The 20,857-nt window shown below is 50.3% G+C and overlaps 2 protein-coding genes across 4 annotated transcripts; both read right to left on the reverse strand.

Annotated features, from left to right (window-relative positions):
- Positions 1-973: 973 nt before the first annotated feature.
- On the reverse strand, positions 974-4,062 carry LOC102933292 (N-acetyllactosaminide beta-1,3-N-acetylglucosaminyltransferase 2). 3 transcript variants are annotated; one of them, XM_007070308.4, is made up of 2 exons: positions 3,365-4,062; positions 974-2,937 (listed from the first exon to the last, which is right to left on the reverse strand). In XM_007070308.4, exon 2 carries the CDS (start codon positions 2,917-2,919, stop codon positions 1,729-1,731), a length of 1,191 nt encoding a protein of 396 aa, XP_007070370.2. In that variant the 5' UTR covers positions 2,920-2,937; positions 3,365-4,062; the 3' UTR covers positions 974-1,728. The 3 variants fall into 3 exon arrangements, with proteins under 3 accessions (XP_007070370.2, XP_043406729.1, XP_043406728.1); XM_043550794.1 differs by having other exon boundaries at positions 3,705-4,045; XM_043550793.1 differs by having other exon boundaries at positions 3,430-4,045.
- A 1,304-nt stretch (positions 4,063-5,366) lies between these two features.
- LOC114021996 (testis specific 10 interacting protein) lies at positions 5,367-19,877 on the reverse strand. Its single transcript, XM_037904569.2, has 8 exons — positions 19,642-19,877; positions 19,039-19,220; positions 17,730-18,424; positions 17,262-17,466; positions 16,606-16,773; positions 6,491-6,590; positions 5,965-6,131; positions 5,367-5,569 (listed from the first exon to the last, which is right to left on the reverse strand). The coding sequence occupies exons 1-7, from the start codon at positions 19,849-19,851 to the stop codon at positions 5,970-5,972; spliced, it is 1,722 nt and encodes a 573-aa protein (XP_037760497.2). The 5' UTR covers positions 19,852-19,877; the 3' UTR covers positions 5,367-5,569; positions 5,965-5,969.
- Positions 19,878-20,857: the final 980 nt, after the last annotated feature.

Below are 20,857 nucleotides of genomic sequence, written 5' to 3' on the forward strand. Positions count from 1 at the left end.
CCCCACTTCCACTGGCACAGCGGGGTGGGGGGGGGAAGGGGGAGAAGATAGCATTTCCCCAAGGGTTCTTGACGCCTCATCTTGTATTTCCAGTTCAGCTTCTTTTTTCCGCTACACAGAGGGTTATTTCATGGCATTACCCTGGCTCCTGGCCAGGTATGAAGGAGCTGCTCTCAACTTCTTTGCTGGTTCATAACCAGAGTGCAATGGGAGAGATGTAAACAGGAGCTTAGGGGGTGAAATTGCAGCTCTCAGCATGATCAGATAACATTCCTGTGACTGCCCAGGGCTCTGCTGCTTGTCCCGCTCCCCTTCTCCGGCCTCTTGCTGCCAAGGAAGCTCAAAGCTTGTTCATAAATTAACCCTTGGTACAGGCAAAATGAGGCATACAGAGGAAGCAAGCTGGCTACGGTCATAATGACAGGAGTAGGGACAGAAACCAGGAGTCCTGACTCAGGGCCCCCGTCATGTCAGGCCTCGAGACAATCACTGAGAGACAGCCCCTGCCCTGAAGAGCTCACAGTCTAACTAGACAAAGGAAGGATTATTAGACCTGCTTTGTAGATGGGTAAACTGAAGCCCAGAGAGATGAAGTGAGTTGCACAAGGTCACACAGGAAAGCTGTAGCAGAGCTGGGAATGGAAGCAAGATCTTCTGGATCCCAGCTCTGTGCCTTAAAGACAAGGCCAGCCTTCCTGTGTCTTACAATGATCAGGGACTGTATCTTTGGGGTTGCTATAGAACAGCCATAGATCAGGCAATAGTTGGGTCAGAGACGACACACAGACACGCAATACATTGCAGCCAGCACAATTCATGGACAGTGCTGTAGTTATCTGTGTAGCATATTTTACCTGCAGTGAGAAGCACCATGTACAGTTTGTGCTGTTGTGTTTTTGACCCAAGCAGCTAGTCAAATTTCAGGACTCTGGGGATGTTCCAATGAAGAGGAGAAATTGCTGATACTCCGGTATTTCTTTGATGCAATATTGTTTATTTATAAGAAATGTACAAAGCCCTGCTTCTCTGAATGCAGGAGGAACCAAGAACAAAATGAGAGGATTTCTGCATGTTACCAATGAACTGCATTTAAAAATGACCCTTTTAGTTGAAACTCAATAGTCTAAGTCCAAATTTTACAGCTGAGACAGGTGTCTCCCTCTGATTCACCCCTCTGCTAAGTCTATGCACCACTTAAGTACAACAGCCCCTAGTTCCATGCTGGGATCAGCACTGACTGTGACAGGAGAGCACCCCATACAGCCCCCCCATCCTGCTCCCTGCAGCAAAGAACCCCCTGGGGCATAGGGGGAGCACTTACTGTGAGGAGGGAGTGCCCCCTACTGAGCCGTTCATCCCACAGGCATGGCAACAGCAGTAGCATCCCCAGTTTTCTCTGGATATGTATCTCGTCTGCACGAGGAACTCAATCTCTGCTTAGTCAGCAGGAGGCACTGTGGGGTGGTCCCCGATGGGCTAAGCAGCAGCACTGTAGCCAGCTGTCAAGGACTAAGATGGCAGCCTTGGATTCAGAGCCGAGCCTCCAGAGTAGCAGCAGTTCTTGGTGTCTGCATGAGGGAGGCATAGGGGAAATATCCTCCAGGAGGCAAAGATAGTCTCCAAAGAACACTGGCCAACCAATCAGCCAAGATGTCCACCAAGGAAAGCTAGAAAACAGATGGCCACCAAAGAAAAAGTAGACAATCAACATGGCCACCACCATGGGGCCTAGCAGGCCAAAGCAGGGTCATGCAGGCCTCGCCACAGCCGGATGATATCCTGGGGTGTCCTGTGATCCACCAGGATGAGTTCCTTGTAAGCACAAAAGTCCTCCCGTCCCTCAGCCTTCATGTTGAAGGTCCAAAAACCAGGGTGGTTCTGTGGCACCAGCGCCAGCTCTCTTAGGCAGATCCCCAGGTAGATGTTGTTGATAGGGAAGAGGGGCAAGTGGCACGAAGCCTCGTAGAGCCGGGCAGCCACATCCCGTGAGCAAAGGATCCCTCCACCCCCCACATAGGGTGGGTAGGTGCCCTGATAGAAGGACTCAGGGATATAGTACTTGTGTTTGCAGTCATGAACTGGGGCAGCATCCTGGATGACATGGCCAGCAAAGAGGCCCCGGCGAGCGACAGCATCAAGGCTCCCAGCGTAAGCCACCAGGGTGTCCACCCTAAGAAAGACATCATCCCCCCCAAGGAAGATCAACTCCACGCTGGGGCAGTGGCCCCGCAGCCACCCTAGGAACAGGATGTCCTTTAGGCTGAGATTGTAGAAGGTATCCTGGAAGTCCCAAAGCAGGAGATCGCTATTTTTCCTCCTCTCCAGCTCCAGAAGTGCCTCCAGATCCGGATGCCCGTCCCCTGAGCCTTGCCTGCCCAACAGGAAGAGCGTCTGCACTGTCACATTCCTGACCAGCCCACTTCGGCCCCATGTCTGCCGGATGGCTTGACGTCGGTCAAAGTTGGCCAACTGGGACTTAACAGCCACCAGCAGTTGTGTCCCATTTGGGCAGGCCTCATCATCTGCTGGCCCCACTAGCAGTGGGTAGTCCCTGCAGTGCATGGAGAGGACGAAAGCCTGGAGGTGGCTGGGGTAGGAGGAGAAATCTGTCAACCTCTGGGCGGCTTCATGGAAGCTCTCTCCACACGTCCCTGGCAGTGTGAGGTTGAACTGGGCTGTGGCATTCCTCAGTATGGGGTTGTCCAGCTGGTCCATGTAGAGCATCAACAAGTTCCAGAGGGGAAGGCCCTGGAGGTCCCTGTGCTGCCACAGCCTCAAATGGCCCCCAACGAAGGCTGATCTCCCTGAAGCCTGCAGATCGAGTGGCCTCCTTGAGAGCATCACTACAGTGTAGACTATCACATTGGCGACAAAGACGCAGGAGAGCCAGACATAAGCTTTGATGTAGCGGAGCTTCATGGTGTGTATGGGGGGGTGCTGTGGGGCAAGGAAGGGAAGGGGTTAGACGGCACCTCCCTGTACCACCACACACCCCCAACAGCCTCCCACAGCTCAACTACCCCACACACACACACACCCCTAACACCTGATCAACTACCCCCTCCCACAGACACCCCACAGTGCAGCAGGACTTTCCAGGTACCTGTCTCATGCACACACCAACAGCCCCCAATGGCCATTCAACTACCCCCTGCACACGCACACACACCTTTACAGTCCCCCAGGATGTATCAGGCACCCCCACACAGACAATCCCATGTTTCAGGTACCCCCACATGCACCCTGACAACCCCTCCAGGTATCTACTCTCCCCCAAAACCTGACAGATATCCATGGCCATTCAGCTACCCGCCCACACCCGTTCAGCCCCCCCAAGGTATTTCAGGTACCCCCATACACGCACCTCTGCCCTTTTTGGTATTTACATGGCACTTCTGCTTGACTTAGTTCTCAGAGCATTTCACCCACGTGAGTTTGTCTCTTTATATCCAGTAGAGAGCTGGAACCAGAAGCCTGGAGATTGGAAGGGCAGCAGTGACAGAGTTTGGGGTTCGAGCCTCTCTGCTGTAGCCACTAGTATCTATTCCCCTTCCAGAGCCAGGATAGAACCCAGGAGTCCTGGTTCCCAGCCCCCTGCTCTAGCTGCTAGACCTCACTTTGCCCCTAGAGCTGGGAGCTGATCGTCCCTTCTGAAGAGGAGCTGGTCTCAGCTTTCAGTGGGTGGGGCAAGGATCTGCTCTTACCTTGAGGCAGGTGCAGAGTCCGGGAGGGGGGGAGGAAGCAACTGGGACAGTGCAATGAGAATAAGGGCGGAGGGGAGGGACATTAAGCTCAGAGAGCCACGCAGCAGCAGTGGGGTCAGTACAAACCGGTTTCTAGCCGTTCGTTCGTATCGCCAGTGCTGCTTCTCACCCCCCATTTGGTACAGGGAGGGCAGCGGGGGGTCCTAGTTCCCAGTCCCTCCTGCTCTATCCCACGAGGCCCCCCTCCTCCTCCCAGACCTGGGAATAGAACCCAGGAGTCCCGACTCACAGTCCCTCCTGTTCTAACCCACTAGCCCCCAGTCCTCTCCCAGAGCCGAGCCTAGAACCCAGGAGTCCTGTGTCCAAGCGGGGCTGGGGCTCTTTAAACGATCAGCGGGGAGGCAGGTGTGCTCCAGCCAAGACCCGGGATCTGGATGCTCTCCCACTCCCAGCCTTGTTCCCCAGATTCAATGCCTCTCACCTGGACTCGGGAAGGGGTGGGGGGAGACGTCAGTCCCTGGGGAGCCCGGGAAAGACAGAGCTAAGTAGGGTTGAGGGGAGAGAAATGTTAGACGAGCTTGAACAGAGGCTTGGGAAGCAGGCAGCTGCCTAGGTAGTGAGAGGCAAGGAAGCCTGCAGGGAAGGGGGGATCTAGGGCTGTCTCAAGTGGAGGGGGGAGGTGAGGGGAGCTGGGCTGTGGGGGAGAGAAAGAGAGAATCTAGGGCTGTTGGGTGTCTGGGGTTGTGGGGAGTGGAGGGGAGAATCTAAGGTTGTGGGGGACTCAGGGCTGGAGGGTGAGGGGAACATGGGCTGTAGGAGGATACAGGGTTGAGGGGATCTGGGGCTGGGGGCAACAGGGGAAATCCAGGGCTGACAGCTTCCTTCGCCCCATCCCAGTGGTTGCAGCATGGCTGTTCTCTTACCTCCCCCAGGCCATGTTTTCTTCAGCCGTGCTCCATGATACTAGGGTTCTGTCTCTCCGGACTTGGGCGCTCCCAACCCCCTGGCAACATATTTGATGTTTTTACTGTCCCTAAAATGGATTTCCCACGATCCCCCTACTGTTTTTAATTTAAGCTGCCAGGGCACCATCCCTTCCATGATCCCATGGTTGCCACCGAACAGCACTCCACAATCCCAGTATTATCAATGCAGCAACAGCTGCCTGAGTCTGCATGGAGCCTGAGCTGATTGCTCCGGGAAGGGGGAGCTGCTCCACGCTTCTCAGTGAGGCATTAACCCTGAAAACTATAGACTGTGAGTTCATCAGGGCAGGGACTCTCTCTCATTGTGTCTGCGCAGCGCCAGGCAAAATGGGGCACCCAATCTCAGTTGGGGTCTATGCAGTATCCAGCATAATGGGGGCCACAACCTTGGTCAGGGCCTGTGCATTGCCTGGCAAAGTGGGGGCCCCAATCTCACTTTTTATGCAGCGGACCGCACAACGGGGGCCCAAATCTCAGTCAAGGTCTGTGCAGCACCCAGTACTACAAGGGCCCCCATCTCAGCCAAGGCCTCTAGCTGATACTAAACAACAGTAAAATAAAAATAGTAATAAAAATAACAACTCCCAGCTTCCTGCCCTCCTCTAACTACTGGGCCACATCCTCCTTCCAAAGCCAGGCGTAGAACACAGGAGTCCTGGCTGTCTCGGTTTCCGGCTCAGCACGCCCCCTGCTCGATTTGGTGCAGTAATCCCAGTAAGAAAAAAGCAAACTCTGCTCTCAAAGACTCATTTATTTGGTGGTACTTTGCGTCTCTGATGCAGGGAGCTGTATGTGACCCTTCTCCGTTCCAGCCAGGGTTATTTTCAGGCGGTGTCCAGAGCGTCCAGAGGAGACTCTAACCTCTTGTTCAGCTGCAACCTGTTAGCAGGACATGAACCAAAGGAACCACTAGATTCCCCCTCCCCTCCCAGAGGTGGGAATAGAACCTAGGAGTCCTGCGAGGGCTGGATGACCCAGGAGGTTCAGAAGGCCCTGTGCTGGGAGAGCTATCGACCCTGGACAGAGGAAAATGGAAGATCCAGCTGGATCTATAGAGCCTGGAGTACCCAGCATCCAGGTGATCCATAGTGCTTGGGGCTGGGACAGCCAGATGGTGAGCTATAGGATCCAAGGCAGTGAGATCTATAGGGCTCAGAGCTGTGGAATCCAGGGAGACGCTATCAGACCTGGGGCAGAGGGATCCAGCATGGATCTATAGGGACGGGGGATGTATAGGGCCCAGGACAGCGGGATCCATGGGGGATATCCAGCACCTGGTCTAGGAGATGCTCCGTGACCGCCTCTGTGTGGCTCTTCCGGCTGTCCTGGCAGTGTTGCCCTTGGCCAGGTGCCCTGAATGTCTCCACAGCAGCCCCTCATCGATGCCCAGCGCTGCCAGCACCTGGGAGAAGCGCCGCTCCACAGCCAAGCGGGCGTTGGTCTGTGGGGCGAGAGGCAGGGACATCATTCGCATCACATACAGAACGGAGCTGGGCTCAGACTGCCCACACTCAAACCTCTCCTAGCTGAGCTAGTGGGGATCTCCTATAGCCAAGAGAGCAATGGGGGAGTTCAGAACCAGGAACAGAACCCAGGCATCCTGGCTCCCAGCCTCCCTGCTCTAACCACTAGACTCCCCTCCCAGATCTCAAGATAGAACTGAAGAGTCCTGGGTGCCATTTCCCCCTTCTCTAACCATTAGACCCCACTCCCCTCCCAGAGCCAGAGATGAAACCCAGGAGTCCTGACTCCCAGCCTCCTTCCCCTGCTCTAACCCACTAGCCCCCACTCCTCTCTCACCTGCATGACACGCTCAAAGAGGTAGGGCCGGCTCTCCACCCTCTCTTGGATCTCCCGCAGCTGGGCATCATACTCTGCCATGCGCTGCTGCTCCAGCCTCCTAGAGCAACAGCACAGAGAGGGTGACTGCAGAGAATCCCACCCTCAATCACTGCCCCTCCTTCAGTGCCCATTCACAAGGATGCTCAGGGATCTACTGGATCCTCTGCCCAGGGCATTGGCTGCACTGAGGGAATATTACCGCCCACCAGGATCAGAACGGATCCCCCAATCCCACCACCTGGGCTCCAGGTCCTTTAGGATCTGGTCCAGTAGAGTTGGAGGATCCAGGGGGAACTATAGGGTCTGGGAGAACCAGGGGATATATAGGAGCTGGGCCATTGGGGCTGGGAGATGCAAGAGGCTCTGTGAAGTCTGGGAAATTGTGGGAGATCTATAGGGTATGAGAGATCTGGAGGCTCTATAGGGCCTGGGTGAGGGTGGGGGCGCTGGGTGATCCTGCAGAATCTTTGGGTTTGGATTTGAATCTGAAATATGCCTATCAAGCTTATCTCAAATCTTCCCTTTTCACTTAGGTCATTTAACACTTGCCCCAGTCACATGGCTCCCCAGTTTCAGCCCAGCACTCGCTGCAATGTCTGGGCCCAGGAGGCCTCAGGGGTCTTTGTGTGTGTCACTGTTGGTGTCGGTGTGGTGTGTAGAGTGTGGATAGGGTGACCAGACGTCCCGATAAAATCGGGACTCTCCCGATATATAGTTGTTTGCCCCATTTGTCCCGATATTTTGCTTTGGTGGCACTCCGGCTTTTTGTTGTTGTTGTTGTTGTTGCTTGGGGCGGCAAAAAACCTAGAGCCGGCCCTGATGGGGGGGTAAGCCTGTGGCTACCCCGCCATGTGTCCCGATATTTTGTTCTTGTCATCTGGTCACCCTAAGTGTGGATGTGTATCCAAGTGTGTTTGTGTCTGTGTAGGTGTAGTTGTGTGTAGTATGTGTGTGTCTGGGCATTGTGGGGGGATATGTCTGTAGGTAGGGTTTATGTCTTGGTGTCAGTGTGTCTGCATGTTCGTGTGTCAGAGTGTTCAGGGTGTGTGTGTTGGGGGGTGTCGTGAGTGTGGAAGTCAGTGTGTCTGGATGTTGGGGTGTGTGTGTCAGGCCGCCTGGATGTCGAGGGGTGTTGGGGTGTCTGGGTGTCAGTGTGTTAGGAGAGAATCTGAATGTTGGTATGCCTGGACGTTGGTGGTGATCAAAGTGTCTGGGAGTTAGTGTGTGCGGAGGTATTGGAGAGGGGTGTCTGTTTGTCTGGAACTGGTAGGTGTCAGGGTGTCAGAATGTGTGTGTGTCAGTGTCTCTGGTTGTCAATGAGGAAATCAGTGTGTCTGGGTGTTGGGGTGTCAAGGGAGGATAACAGAGGGAGGTGTCAGACTGTCTGGGTGTCCATGTATTAGGCTGATGTTTAGGTGTTGTTGTGTCTGAGTATTGCGGGGGGCGGGGGGATGAGAGGTGTTGTTGTGGAAGTCGGCACGTCTGGGTGTCGGCGGGGAGATAGTGTGTCTGGGTGTAGCTGGGGTGTCTGAGTGTAGCAGAGGTCTGAGTGGTGGTGTGTTGGAGGAGTCTGGTTATCGGAGTGCATTTGTGATGCGTGTCAGCATAGCCAGGGTGTATCTTTACCAGATGTTTCCATGCTGACAGTCTCTCACTCTTGGTTTTTGTATGTGTGTTTTTTTAACTCCTAATTTTTACACACACACCCCCCGACACTTTTGGGTCCCATTCACCCTAAGACCCAGCCAGAATAGGAGCAGAATTTTGTGGGGAACCAGCGACACCTAGTGGTTAATAACAATAATAAATACTAAATAGCTACTGATCACTGTTATTACTAATTAATATATCTATATTATATAACAAAGATTAAATACTACTGATAATCATTAATACTAAAATATTAATCACTATTATAAATTATTCAATTAATATTAATGCTAAAGGAGTACTCAAGGACGAGAAGGCCATTGTGGAGAAACTAAATGAATTCTTTGGATCGGTCTTCACGGCTGAAGATGTGAGGGAGATACCCAAACCTGAGCCATTCTTTTTAGGTGACAAATCTGAGGAATTGTCCCAGATTAAGGTGTCATTAGAGGAGGTTTTAGAACAAATTGATAAATTAAGGACCAGATAGTATTCATCCAAGAATTCTGAAGGAACTCAAATATGAAATTGCAGAACTACTAACTGTGGTATGTAACCTATCATTTAAATCAGCTTCTGTACCAAATGACTGGAGGATAGCTAATGAGACGCCAATTTTTAAAAAGGGATCCAGAGGTGACCCCGGCAATTACAAGGCCGGTAAGCCGGACTTCAGTACCGGGAAAACTATAGTAAAGAACAGAATTGTCAGACACATAGATTAACATAATTTGTTGGGGAAGAGTCAACATGGTTTTTGTAAAGGGAAATCATGCCTCACCAATCTATTAGAATTCTTTGAGGGGATCAACAAGCATGTGGACAAGGGGGGTCCAGTGGATATAGTGCACTTAGATTTTCAGAAAGCCTTTGACGAGGTCCCTCACAAACGCTCTTAAGCAAAATAAACTGTTATGGGATAAGAGGGAAGGTCCCCCATGGATCAGTAACTGGTTAAAAGATAGGAAACAAAGGGTAGGAATAAACAGTCAGTTTTCAGAATGGAGAGAGGTAAATAGTGGGGTCCCCCAGGGGTCTGTACTGGGCCCAGTCCCATTCAACATATTCATAAATGATCTGGAAAAAGGGGTAAACAGTGAAGTGGCAAAATTTGCAGATGATACAAAACTACTCAAGATAGTTAAGTCCAAAACAGACTGTGAAGAGTTACAAAGGGAGCTAACAAAACTGAGTGACTGGACAACAAAATGGCAGATGAAATTCAATGTTGATATATGCAAAGTAATGCACACTGGAAAACATAATCCCAACTATACATATAAAATGGTGGGGTCTAAATTAGCTGTTACCACTCAAGAAAGAGATCTTGGAGTCATTGTGAATAGTTCTCTGAAAACATCCACTCAATATGCAGCAGCCGTCAAAAAAGCTAACAGAATGTTGGGAACCATTAAGAAAGGGATAGATAACAAGACAGAAAATACCATATTGCTTCTATATAAATTCATGGTATGCCCACATCTTGAATATTGCATATAAATGTGGTCGCCCCATTTCAACAAAGATATATTGAAATTGGAAAAGGTGCAGAAAAGGGCAACAAAAATGATTAGGGTATGGAACAGCTTCCATATGAGGAGAGATTAATAAGACTGGGACTTTTCAGCTTGGAAAAGAGACGACTAAGGGGAGATATGAAAGAGACCTATAAAATCATGACTGGTGTGGAGAAAATAAATAAGGAAGTGTTATTTACTCCTTCTCATAAGGCAGCAGGTTTAAAACAAACAAAAGGAAGTATTTCTTCACACAACGCAGTCAACCTGTGGAACTCTTTGCCAGAGGATGTTGTGAAGGCCAAGACTATAACAGGATTCTAAAAAGAACTAGATAAGTTCATGGAGGACAGGTCCATCAATGACTATTAGCCAGGATGGGCAGGGATGGTATCCGTCGCCTTTGTTTGCCAGAAGCTGGGAATGGGCGACAGGGGATGGATCATTTGATGATTACCTGTTCTGTTCATTCCCTCTGGGGCACCTGGGATTGACTACTTTCAGAAGACAGGATACTGGGCTAGATGGACCTCTGGTCTGACCCAGTATGGCTGTTCTTATGTTCTTAATGTTTTTAACAAATATTAAATTAATATTGATTGATATCCATAACTCCAAATTAATATTATTCTCTTTTAAGATATCAAAATATTGTTTAGTACTGTTCATAAATACTAAATTAATATCAATCATTCATAAATACTAAATATTAGTTACTATTAAAAGACAGAAGATGAGTTGTGGGACAACGGATAAAGTGGTGGAGGCTTGTGGATAGGGAAGTTAGTCTAAGATTTAAGGATTCTATGGAGGTAAGACAACGACCAAACCAACGGTGACAATACTAACAAGATTTTGGGGGAAATATCCAAACTTATTACAGGTGGACACTGGGTAAGATGAGAGCTAATAGGCTATGCAGTGAAACAGTACAAGCCATGATGCGGGTAGCCACCATCACAGAAAAGCTGAGGGAGTATCAACTGAGATGGCTGGGTCATGTGAGATGACGAGATGTGGGATATGGTAGCCAGAGAGAAGAACTACTAGTCACAGGACAAAGACCACAAGGAAGACCTAGAAAAAGATGGTTAGAGATGCTGAAGGAGGACATGAAAAGGTTTTTGTCAGCTTGGAAGACCCACTTGACAAGAATGCTTGGAGATGAAGGACAAGAACTGCTGACCCTGAGTGATGGGACAAAGAGAAGGAGAATACAAATAGATACTTAGCTCTTCTATAGTACTTTTCAGCAGTAGATCTCAAAGTGCTTTATAAAGGAGGTCAGTATCGGTATCCCCATTTTACAGATGGAGAAACTGAGGCACAGAAAGGTGAAGTGGCTTCCTCAAGGTCACCCAGCAGGCCACTTGCAGAGCCATGAATAGAACTCAGGTCTCCTAAGTCCCAGTCCAGTACTCTACCCAAGAGTATGCACTGCATACTAAAATATATTGTCATGTTAATAAATATTAAATTAATGTTGATCATTCATAAATACTAAATATTACTCACCACTACTAATTACTAAATATAAATTACTATTGTTAATAAATGTTAAAATATCAGTAGTTCCTGAATACTAAGTTAATATCACTATTAACAATTACTAAATTAATACTGAGAGAGACAAGCTAGGTGACATAATATTTTTAATGGACCAAATTCTGTTGGTTACCTCACCCAGCTTGTCTCTCTCATATCCTGAGATCAACATGGCTACAAAACACAGCAAAACAATAAATTAATACTAGCGACTATGTTTAAAAATATTATATGAATCATGATTTATATTCATAAATAATATCACTATCAAGAATATGAATATATTCACTAAAGCAGTTAATATTAAATTAAGATACATATTCATAAATACTAAATATCTATATTAATAATTATAGACTCATAGATTTTAAGGTCAGAAGGGACCATCGTGATCATCTAGTCTGACCTCCTGCACATGGCAGGCCACAGAACATCACTCCTGTAATAGATGCTTAATCTCTGGTTGAGTTACTGAAGTCCTCAAATCATGGTTTAGAGACTTCAAGTACAGAGAATTCACCATTTCAACTAATTTAAACCTGCAAGTGAACTATGCCCCATGCTGCAGAGGAAGGTGAAAACCACTCAAGGTCTTTGCCAATCTGACCCGGGGGGAAATTCCTTTCCAACCCCAAATATGGCAATCAGTTAGATCCTGAGTAAATGGGCAAGACTCGCCAAGCAGATACCTGGGAAAGAATTCTCTGTACTAACTCTGAGCTCTCCCCTTCGAGTGTCTCATCTCCAGCTGTTGGGGATTTTTGCTACTGGCAGTCACAGATGGGCCACATGCCATTCTAGGCAGTCCCATCATACCATCCCTTCCATAAAATTATTAAGCTCAGTCTTGAAGCCAGTTAGATATTTTGTCCCCACTGCTCCCCTGGGAAGGCTGATCCAGAGCTTCACTCATAAGAACATAAGTGATCTCTCCCCTGCCATCCATCTCCACCCTCTGACAAACAAACTCCTCTGATGGTTAGAAACCTTCACCTAATTTCAGCCTAAACTTGTTGATGGTCAGTTTACATCCATTTGTTCTTGTGTCCACATTGGTGCTTAACTTAAATAACTCTTCTCCCTCCCTGGTATTTATCCCTCTGATGTATTTGTAGAGAGCAATCATATCTCCCTCGGCCTTCTTTTGGTTAGGCTAAACAAGCCAAGGTCTTTGATTTCCCTCTCATAATGTAGGTTTTCCATTCTTTGGCTCATCCTAGTAGCCCTTCTCCATACCTGTTCCAGTTTGAATTAATCTTTCTTCAACATGGGAGACCAGAACTGCACACAGTATTCCAGATGAGGTAGCACCAGTGCTTTGTATAATGGTACTAACACTTTCCTGTCTCTACTGGAAATATCTAGTCTGATGCTTCCTAGGATTGCATTAGCCTGTTTCATGACCACATCACGCTGATAGCTCATAGTCATCCTGCGATCAACCAATATACCCAGGATTTTTCTCCTCCTCTGAGAAGTGCCAGGTTTACAATGGCGCCAGTGGCTCCATGGAGCTGGGCCCATGCTCAGAAGGGGCCCTGGCCTGCTCCGCTTGCACTGCACCCCAAGACCCCACCTGCCTGCTGGCTCCCTCCCCGCCCCCCACTTGCTCCTCTCAGCCTGCCTGCCGGCTGGCCGACCACTCCTCTACGTCCCCTGGCCCCAACCCCCTGCTCTTCTCTGGCCCCTTGCAGGACCCCAGTGCATCTCTGGCTCTAGGCCAGTGGGGCCCCGCCTGTATCCCTGGAGCTGAGCTGCCTGGGGCTGGTGCAGGAGCCTGGCCAGTCTCCGCCTCGGGGCGGAAGGGGGTGGACAGTGTGGGGGCTTGGCTGGGCCCCTCCAGGCAAGTGCGTCTTGAGGGAGCCTGGCTGGGGCAGGCCTTGGCCTGGCTGATCGCACCACTCCTGAAGAGACAGAGTGATTCCCGGCCCCGGGACCAGCCCTGGCTGCACTGCCAGCTCAGCCCAGCAGACACAGTCCGCTCCCAGCAGGGCCGGCGAGTGCAGCCGGGAGGCAGGGCATGGGGGAGTGGGTCTCTGGGGAGTCTGAGTGGGGGGACAGGTGCTGGGCTGTGAGGGGGGGGGGAAGATGTGTGTGTTGGGGCAATAGGGAGTGGGGGTTCTGTGGAGGGTGCTGGACAGTTGTGCTGGGACCGTGGGCAGGGGAGTGCTGGGCAGGGGTGGTGTCGTGCAGAGGGCTGTGCATTTCTGGGGGAGGTCTGTGAGGGGCACTGGGCATAGTGGGTCCGGGGGGACTCTGGTCATAGGGAGTCGGGGGGGTGTTGGGCGGGGGGCTCTGTGGCGTGGCTTGGGCTCACCCCGAGGGGAAGGGGCATGCTGGCACCACAGGGCCACTGTGAGTCTGGCAACTGCCGGTTCATAAATAATGCCCTTGCACTGGGCTGGGCAGAGCAGGGCCACCCCTGCCATGCCATGCCCCTGGCTGGTCCCTCGGTCTGGGGACTGACCTCCCAGCGCCATGCTCCATTGCCTCAATGGGGGCCCACAAATATGTTTGGCGCCAGGCCCACAAAAGGTTAATCCGGCCCTGCCTCTGTCACTTCCAACTGATAAATCCCTAGTTTATAGCAAAAAATCTTGTTGTTAGTCCCTAAATGCATGACCTTGCACTTTGCACAATTAAATTTCATCCCTTTTCTATTACTCCAGTCTACAAGGTCATCCAGATCTTTTTGTCAGATATTCTGGTCTTCCCTGGTTTTGGCAATACCTCCCAAATTTGTGTCATATGCAAATTTTGTTAGCACACTCTCACTTTTTGTGCCACAGTCAGTAATAATTTTAAATAAGACTGGTCCCAAGACTGATCCCTGGGGAAATCCACCAGTAACTTCCCTCCAGCCTGAGAGATCACCTTTCAGTATGACCTGTTGTAGACTCCCCTTTAAGCAGCTCCTTATCCAGCTTTCAATTCTCATATTAATCTTCATCTTCTCCAATTTAATTAATAATTTCCCATGTGAAACTGTATCAAATGCCTTACTGAAATCCAGGTAGATTAGCTCTACTGCATTTCCTTTGTCTAAAAGATCAGTTATCTTCTCAAAGAAGGAGATCAGATTGGTCTGGTATATTCTACCTTTTCTAAGCCATGTTGTATTTTATCCCAATGACCATTCACCTCTATGTCCTTAACTACTTTTCTCTTTCAAAATTTGTTCCAAGACCTTGCATATAATTGAGGTCAAACTAACAGTCCTATAGTTTCTTTTTCCCTTTCTTAATTATAGGAACTATATTAGCAATTCTCCAGTCATAGAGTACAATATTAATTTTAGTGTTAATATTAAATATTGATCATTCATAAATACTAAATATTACTACTCTATTATGAATGGTAAAATATTAATTTCTATGGTTCATAAATATTATGTTAATAATGATCATTGATAGACACCGGGTTAATATCACTATTAACAATTAATAAATACTAGTGGCAATTAATGTTGTTATTATTAATTAGTATTAATAGTATTGTTGTTATTATTATTAATAATAATAATAATAATAATAATAGTTTATTATGGCAGTGCCTAAGGGCCAACCAAGGTCGGACCCCATTTTGCAAAGCACTCATCTAACACAAAGTAGCAGATGGTCCCTGCCCAGAAAAGTTTACAGTCTACATAGATCAGACAGACACAGGATGGGGGAAAGGATGTAACACACAAGCGGAGTGAACACTGTGATGAATTAATAATTGAATATTAGTGTGTGGGGGGTGTGTGTGAAATGTCATTGAGGCTGGTGAGGGTGGCTGCTGCCCTTTATTTAAGATAGCAGTGAGAGACAGTAAAGCACCACTCCCAGTACAACAAAGGCTTGTTCCAATCCCTGGGCAATGTGGGCAGATGGTTTTGGTTAGGCATGGACCACATGTGCGCGTGTGGCTTACTTTACACTACAAAGTTTTGCCGTCATAGCTGTGTTGACTAGGAGTGCGAAAAACCTCACACTCCCTGGCTGACATAGCTGTGCCAGCAACGCTTCTGGTGTAGACGCAACTATACTGATACAAGAGTGCTTCTGTAGACTTAGGGCTGGACTACAGCAGACAAAGCTACGTCGCTCAGGGGTGTGAAAAATCCACACCCCTGAGTGACGAAGTTAAGCCGACTGAACCCCCAGTGGAGACAACACTAGTTCGATGGAAGAATTCTTCCACTGACCTAACCACCACCTCTCAGAGAGGTAGATTTGCTACAATGACAGAACACTAAATTTAACACTAAATTTCTAGTAATCACTAATGTTTAAAAAGAACTACATTACTATGAACTGTTGCGAAACAATTAAATTAATATTGATCACCATTAATAGCATTACATTAAAATAAATCAATATTATTTATTACTGAATTACTATAGGCTACCACTGATAATTATGCATGTTGATTTCATATTGATCACTGTTAATAACCATACATTTTTATTAAATTTGTTAATACATTATTTTAAATCATTATTGATTATAATCAATATGTAATTATTGTGTATCTATATTATGAACAATTATTACAATTAATTATTAGTATTTTATCAAGCCCACTGATTTCAAGAAGGCCACTTATGTGAGAAAAGATACACATAAGTAAAAGTGTTCTCTAGATAGTTATTATTAGGTGTATTGGTATCTAGAGGCCCTGACCAAGATCGTGGTCCCTGTTATACCAGGTGTTGCACAGACACACAGGGTCTGTCTACTATGCAACTGGGAAGTGTGACTGCAGAATATGTAGCCATTCCTGAGCTAGCTGTAATCCAGCTAGCATGCTAAAAATAGAAGTGCAGTCATGGCCGCACAGATGGTGGAACAGGCTAGCTACCGGAGTACAAACATACGCAGGGTTCTGGGTGGGATTGTACTTGGCTGCTAATCTGTGCTGCCACGGCTACACAGCTATTGTTAGCATGCTACCTGGATCAAAGGTAGTTCAGGTATTTCTGCATGTTCAGCAATCACACCTGCTAAGTGCACTGTAGACAGCCTCCCAGTGAGAGCCAGTCTCTGCCCCAGCGAGCTCCCATTCGAAACAGACAAGGGGCAGAGAGCAAACTGAGGTCCAGAGTGGAAAAAGGAACTTGCTGAAGTACAGTGGTAGAGGTAGGAACAGAACCCAGGTGTTCTGAGCACCCGTCCTCTGCCCTATCTACTGACAATTAATTCCTATAAGAGAGGGTAAGGAGCCATGGGTCAAATTTAAGGGGTGCCGGCAGAGCTTGCGGCTGGACTAGCAGGGGGCTGAGGGTTGGGATAGAGAGGCACCAGCAGCACCATGTGGTGGTTTCCACACTCCTCTCTCTCTCACACCAGGCTACTCCCTTCTTTCTCTCTCCCTTACCTCAGCTCTTCCCTCTTCCTTTGCGTGGTCTGGGCCAAGCTGCCCGGGGGACTGTAGGCTGCCAGGCACTTGGCCACTTCCCTCTGCACCTGCTGCTGCTTGACCCGGCGCTGCTCTGCTCGCCTCTTCTCCTGCTGCTCCCGCCGCTCCCACTCCAACAGCAATAGCCTGCACCAGGAGCAAAGGAGAAGGGTCAGCCAGGTGGCATCTATAAAAATTGTTCCAGGTCCCCTGGCTGGGGGGAATCCCTGGCTGGGATAGCAGGGGGCTGCGGGTCAGGATTGAGGGGCAGAGCTGGGGGCAGAGGGGGCTGGAACCCAGGGCTGGGATAGCAGGGGGCTTTAGGTAGGCAGGCCAGCTGTCTGCTTTTAAGACAGACAGTCCTGCCTTTCTAACATTAGTCCCCCATCCGGCATGCTCTTCAAAATGGTGTCCCTCGTGTGACACTGGTGGAGGTGTGCTCATCCGATTCCCAGTAGCACTGGAATGTTCGGTATTCCGGGAACGTGTGAGTGGCCACCCTCACTCTTGGTCAGGATTGAGGGGTACTAGCAGGGCTAGGGATGGAATAGCAGAGGGGCTGCAGCAGAGATGGAGGGGGGTGGGGAGGCCAGGACTGGTTTAGCTGGGAATGGATTGAAGGGCACTGTACATACCTGGTGGCCTCCTGCCGTTTGTCAGAGGCCCTGGTGGGTGGCACCGAGGCCAGGGGGTCGAACTCTGAGCAGGACTGGGACCCACAGTGGAAGCTCCAGAGCTGGCGCAGCTGTTGCTGCTCCCAGTCTCTAAGCTCGTCCCCAGGCTGGTGCTGAGAGCTGCTGGCCGCATGGAGGTGGAAGGGTTTGCAGATGGTCAGCTTGGCTAAGAGGGGGACACAAAAAGCATTAATAGAGGGTCCCAGAACCCCTCCCCCATCAGCTGCACTGCCCCACCCCAGAAGCAGCTGCATCTCAGCACCAAGGGAGGGGTCTCTGTATAAACAGCCCCTGTGCCCCACCCCAGGGATTCCTGTATAAACAGCCCCACCTCAGAGGCAGCTCCCTCTCAGTACCAGGCAAGGGGTTCTGTATTAGCGGCTTCCTCATCCTACCCCAAAAGCAATTGCATCCATCTCCTTGGCTCACCTCTCACTTTCCTCTTCTCCAGCTGCTCCTGGAACTTCTTGTGAAGTGTCTCAAAATCAGGGATGGTCTGGTTGATGATGGGCTGGAACCGGGTCTTGTCTTTGGGGGCCAGCCCCCTGCCCTTCCTTCTGTGCCCCCTGGGGCTTGGGTCCTGGGGCTCTGTGGCCAGGCACAGGGCCTCAGCTCTCAGCCTGGCCCGGAGCTGCTGGGCGGAGGTGACCGCCTCCCAGGCTGGGGAGGACACAGCCTCTTCCAGACTCAACAGCTGCTGAGCTAGCTGGAGCCAGTGCCTCCGCTCTTCCTGGAGCTGGCGTTTGCGGGCCTCGCTCCGGGCCTCCATCTTCCAATACAGTGAGGAGAGGGTGCTGGGGGAGGGATGGGGTGCTTGCTTGATCCTTCCCCGCTCAGCGCTGCTGCGCCTCTGTGAGCTGCCAGCCCATTGGTCTTCACGCCCCTGCAAACCTATCATCGTTGGGCGGACACTCTCACGGGGGGAGTTGTTGGGGGCTCTGCGGAGCTCCCCCTTCTTGGCCTTGTCCAGGGAAGGGGCTGGGAGGAGGGCGCGACCGTTGAGTGAGAATTCCTCCCACATCCACTGGAAGGGGAAGGAGGGGCGGGGACTGTGGGGCAAGGGATCAGGGGTGCAGGAGGGAGCTGGCTTGGAGAAAAGGGTGTCCTCAGGAACGTCTCTCTGCCTGGTGGTGGGAAGGAGAGGAGATGATAAGTGTAAGGTAAGAGCAACGGGGCCATCTAACCTGGTAGCCCCCAGATCAGATCTAAAGGTCTCATCTAATCTAGTATCACCATCCCTACCATGCCACTCTAGACGAGACCAATGGGTCCATCTACAGGGGATATCATATACTGTCCCTCTGAGCTGGCAACAGACTCCTAGCCACTCCCTCCCCACTCTAACCCAGTAGAGCACATTCCCCTCCCTTTGTCTGTTTAGACTGTGCGCTCTTTGGAGCTGGGACTGTCTCTCACTGTGTGTCTGAGCAGCGTCCAGTGCAGTGGGAGCCCCAATCTTGGTCAGGGTCTGTGCAGCACCTGGGACAGTGAGGGCCCCTGATCTGGGATGGGGGAGGTCTGTGCAGCACTCACCAGAATAGGAGCCCTGATATTGATCAGGGTCTGTGCAGCGCCCGGCACAACTGTGGCCCTGGTCTTGGGATCTGTGCAGCACCTTCCCCTAAACAGGTGCTGATCTCAGTCGGCACGCCCAGGTGCTACTAATATAATCTCCGTGGAGCTGCAGCAAGGATGAGTTTGTCCCAATGGCCATAAGGATCCCATTCAACCTACTCACCTCCCTGCAGATGGGGCTGAGTCCTGGTCTCCGTCAGAGGTGTCACTCACACATGGCTCCTGCATCTTGCAATGTGGGGCTAGGCTGTCTCTTCTCCCTGAGGGGGGGCCTCTGGGTGACCCCTTCCTCTTCCCTTTCCTCATCAAGACCACGATTCCGTCACCAGAATTGAAAACCTCCTCCTGAAACCGCAGAGCAAAAGCAGGAGGGACCCAGCTTTTCCCCAGGGAGACTGGCTGGCTCAGGGCGGCAGGGAATGGGACATGGGGCCTTTCCCCTTTAGGAGGTCCTGGCTCAAAGCTCCCTAGTCCGCTAGCCCCCACTCCTCCCAAAGTTGGTAGTAGAGTGTCCTGACTCCCACTCCCTTGCTCCTTAGCCAGTGGTGTCTCTCTACAAACACCTACCCAGGATAGTGAGGGAAAGAGAGATGCGCCAGTTAAGGAGACCCTAAGAAAACTAAACCCAACCCAACAATTTTCCCCTGGTGTTTGCCCCTTGGGGGAGTTCCCAACAGCAGGACGATGAAGTTAGAGTTTAGATGTTGGGTCCCCCAAGAGTGGGGGAAGCCAGTACACAGTGGGGAAGAGGGGTACCGGGAGTTACCTCTTGGGGACGAGAACCTGAGAGCAGCCCTAGCAGGTGCACCCTTCCCTTCTTCTGGTAGAGGGTGCCAGGTGCCCGGTCGCTGGGGTCCAGGGAGGGGCTGATGCAGGCGTTGGTGAACATGGAGCGCTGGTGGGCCCCCAGCATGGTGCCTACCTGATTGCCCCGCCCCCATCTGTTACTGCGGTGACTAACCCGGTTCCAGAACATGGCAAGGGTGGGGGGTTCCAGAGTGAGGCCCTGCCCCCTCCATATAGTCACCGTAGTAACTGTGATGGGTGTGGGACAGATGTGATACTTGTATGGGCCCCAGCAGAGATGGGACTGAGGGGAGTTCAGGGATCCCAGCTGAGAGGCAGGACTCCTGGGTTCTGTTCACTATTCTGGGAGCGGCAGGTAATCTAGTGAGTTGAGGGGACTGGGAGTCAGGACTCCTGGGTTCTGCAGAAAAGGACCTAGGGGTTACAGTGGACAAGAAGCTGGATATGCGTCAACTGTGTGCCCTTGTTGCCAAGAAGGCTAGTGGCATTTTGGGATGTATAAGTAGCGGCATTGCCAGCAGATCGAGGGACGTGATCGTTCCCCTCTATTCGACATTGGTGAGGCCTCACCTGGAGTACTGTGTCCAGTTTTGGGCCCCACACTACAAGAAGGATGTGGATAAATTGGAAGGAGTCCAGCGGAGGGCAACAAAAATGATTAGGGGACTGGAACGCATGACTTATGAGGAGAGGCTGAGGGAACTGGGATTGTTTAGTCTGCGGAAGAGAAGAATGAGGGGGGATTTGATAGCTGCTTTCAACTACCTGACAGGGGGTTCCAAAGAGGATGGACCTAGACTGTTCTCAGTGGTAGCAGATGACAGAAGGAGGAGTAATGGTCCCAAGTTGCAGTGGGGGAGGTTTAGGTTGGATATTAGGAAAAACTTTTTCACTAGGAGGGTGGTGAAGCACTGGAATGCGTTACCTAGGGAGGTGGTGGAATCTCCTTCCTTAGAAGTTTTTAAGGTCAGGCTTGACAAAGCCCTGGCTGGGATGATTTAGATGGGGATTGGTCCTGCTTTGAGCAGGGGGTTGGACTAGATGACGTCCTGAGGTCCCTTCCAACCCTGATATTCTATGATGCTATGATTCTATTCCTAGCTCTGGGAGGAGCGTGGAGTCTGTAACTGCTGGGTTTCTTGTGCCCTCCTGTGAAGTATCTCATGCCAGCCACT

The sequence above is a fragment of the Chelonia mydas genome, chromosome 7, assembly GCF_015237465.2.
Source record: "Chelonia mydas isolate rCheMyd1 chromosome 7, rCheMyd1.pri.v2, whole genome shotgun sequence".
Lineage (NCBI taxonomy): Eukaryota > Metazoa > Chordata > Testudines > Cheloniidae > Chelonia > Chelonia mydas.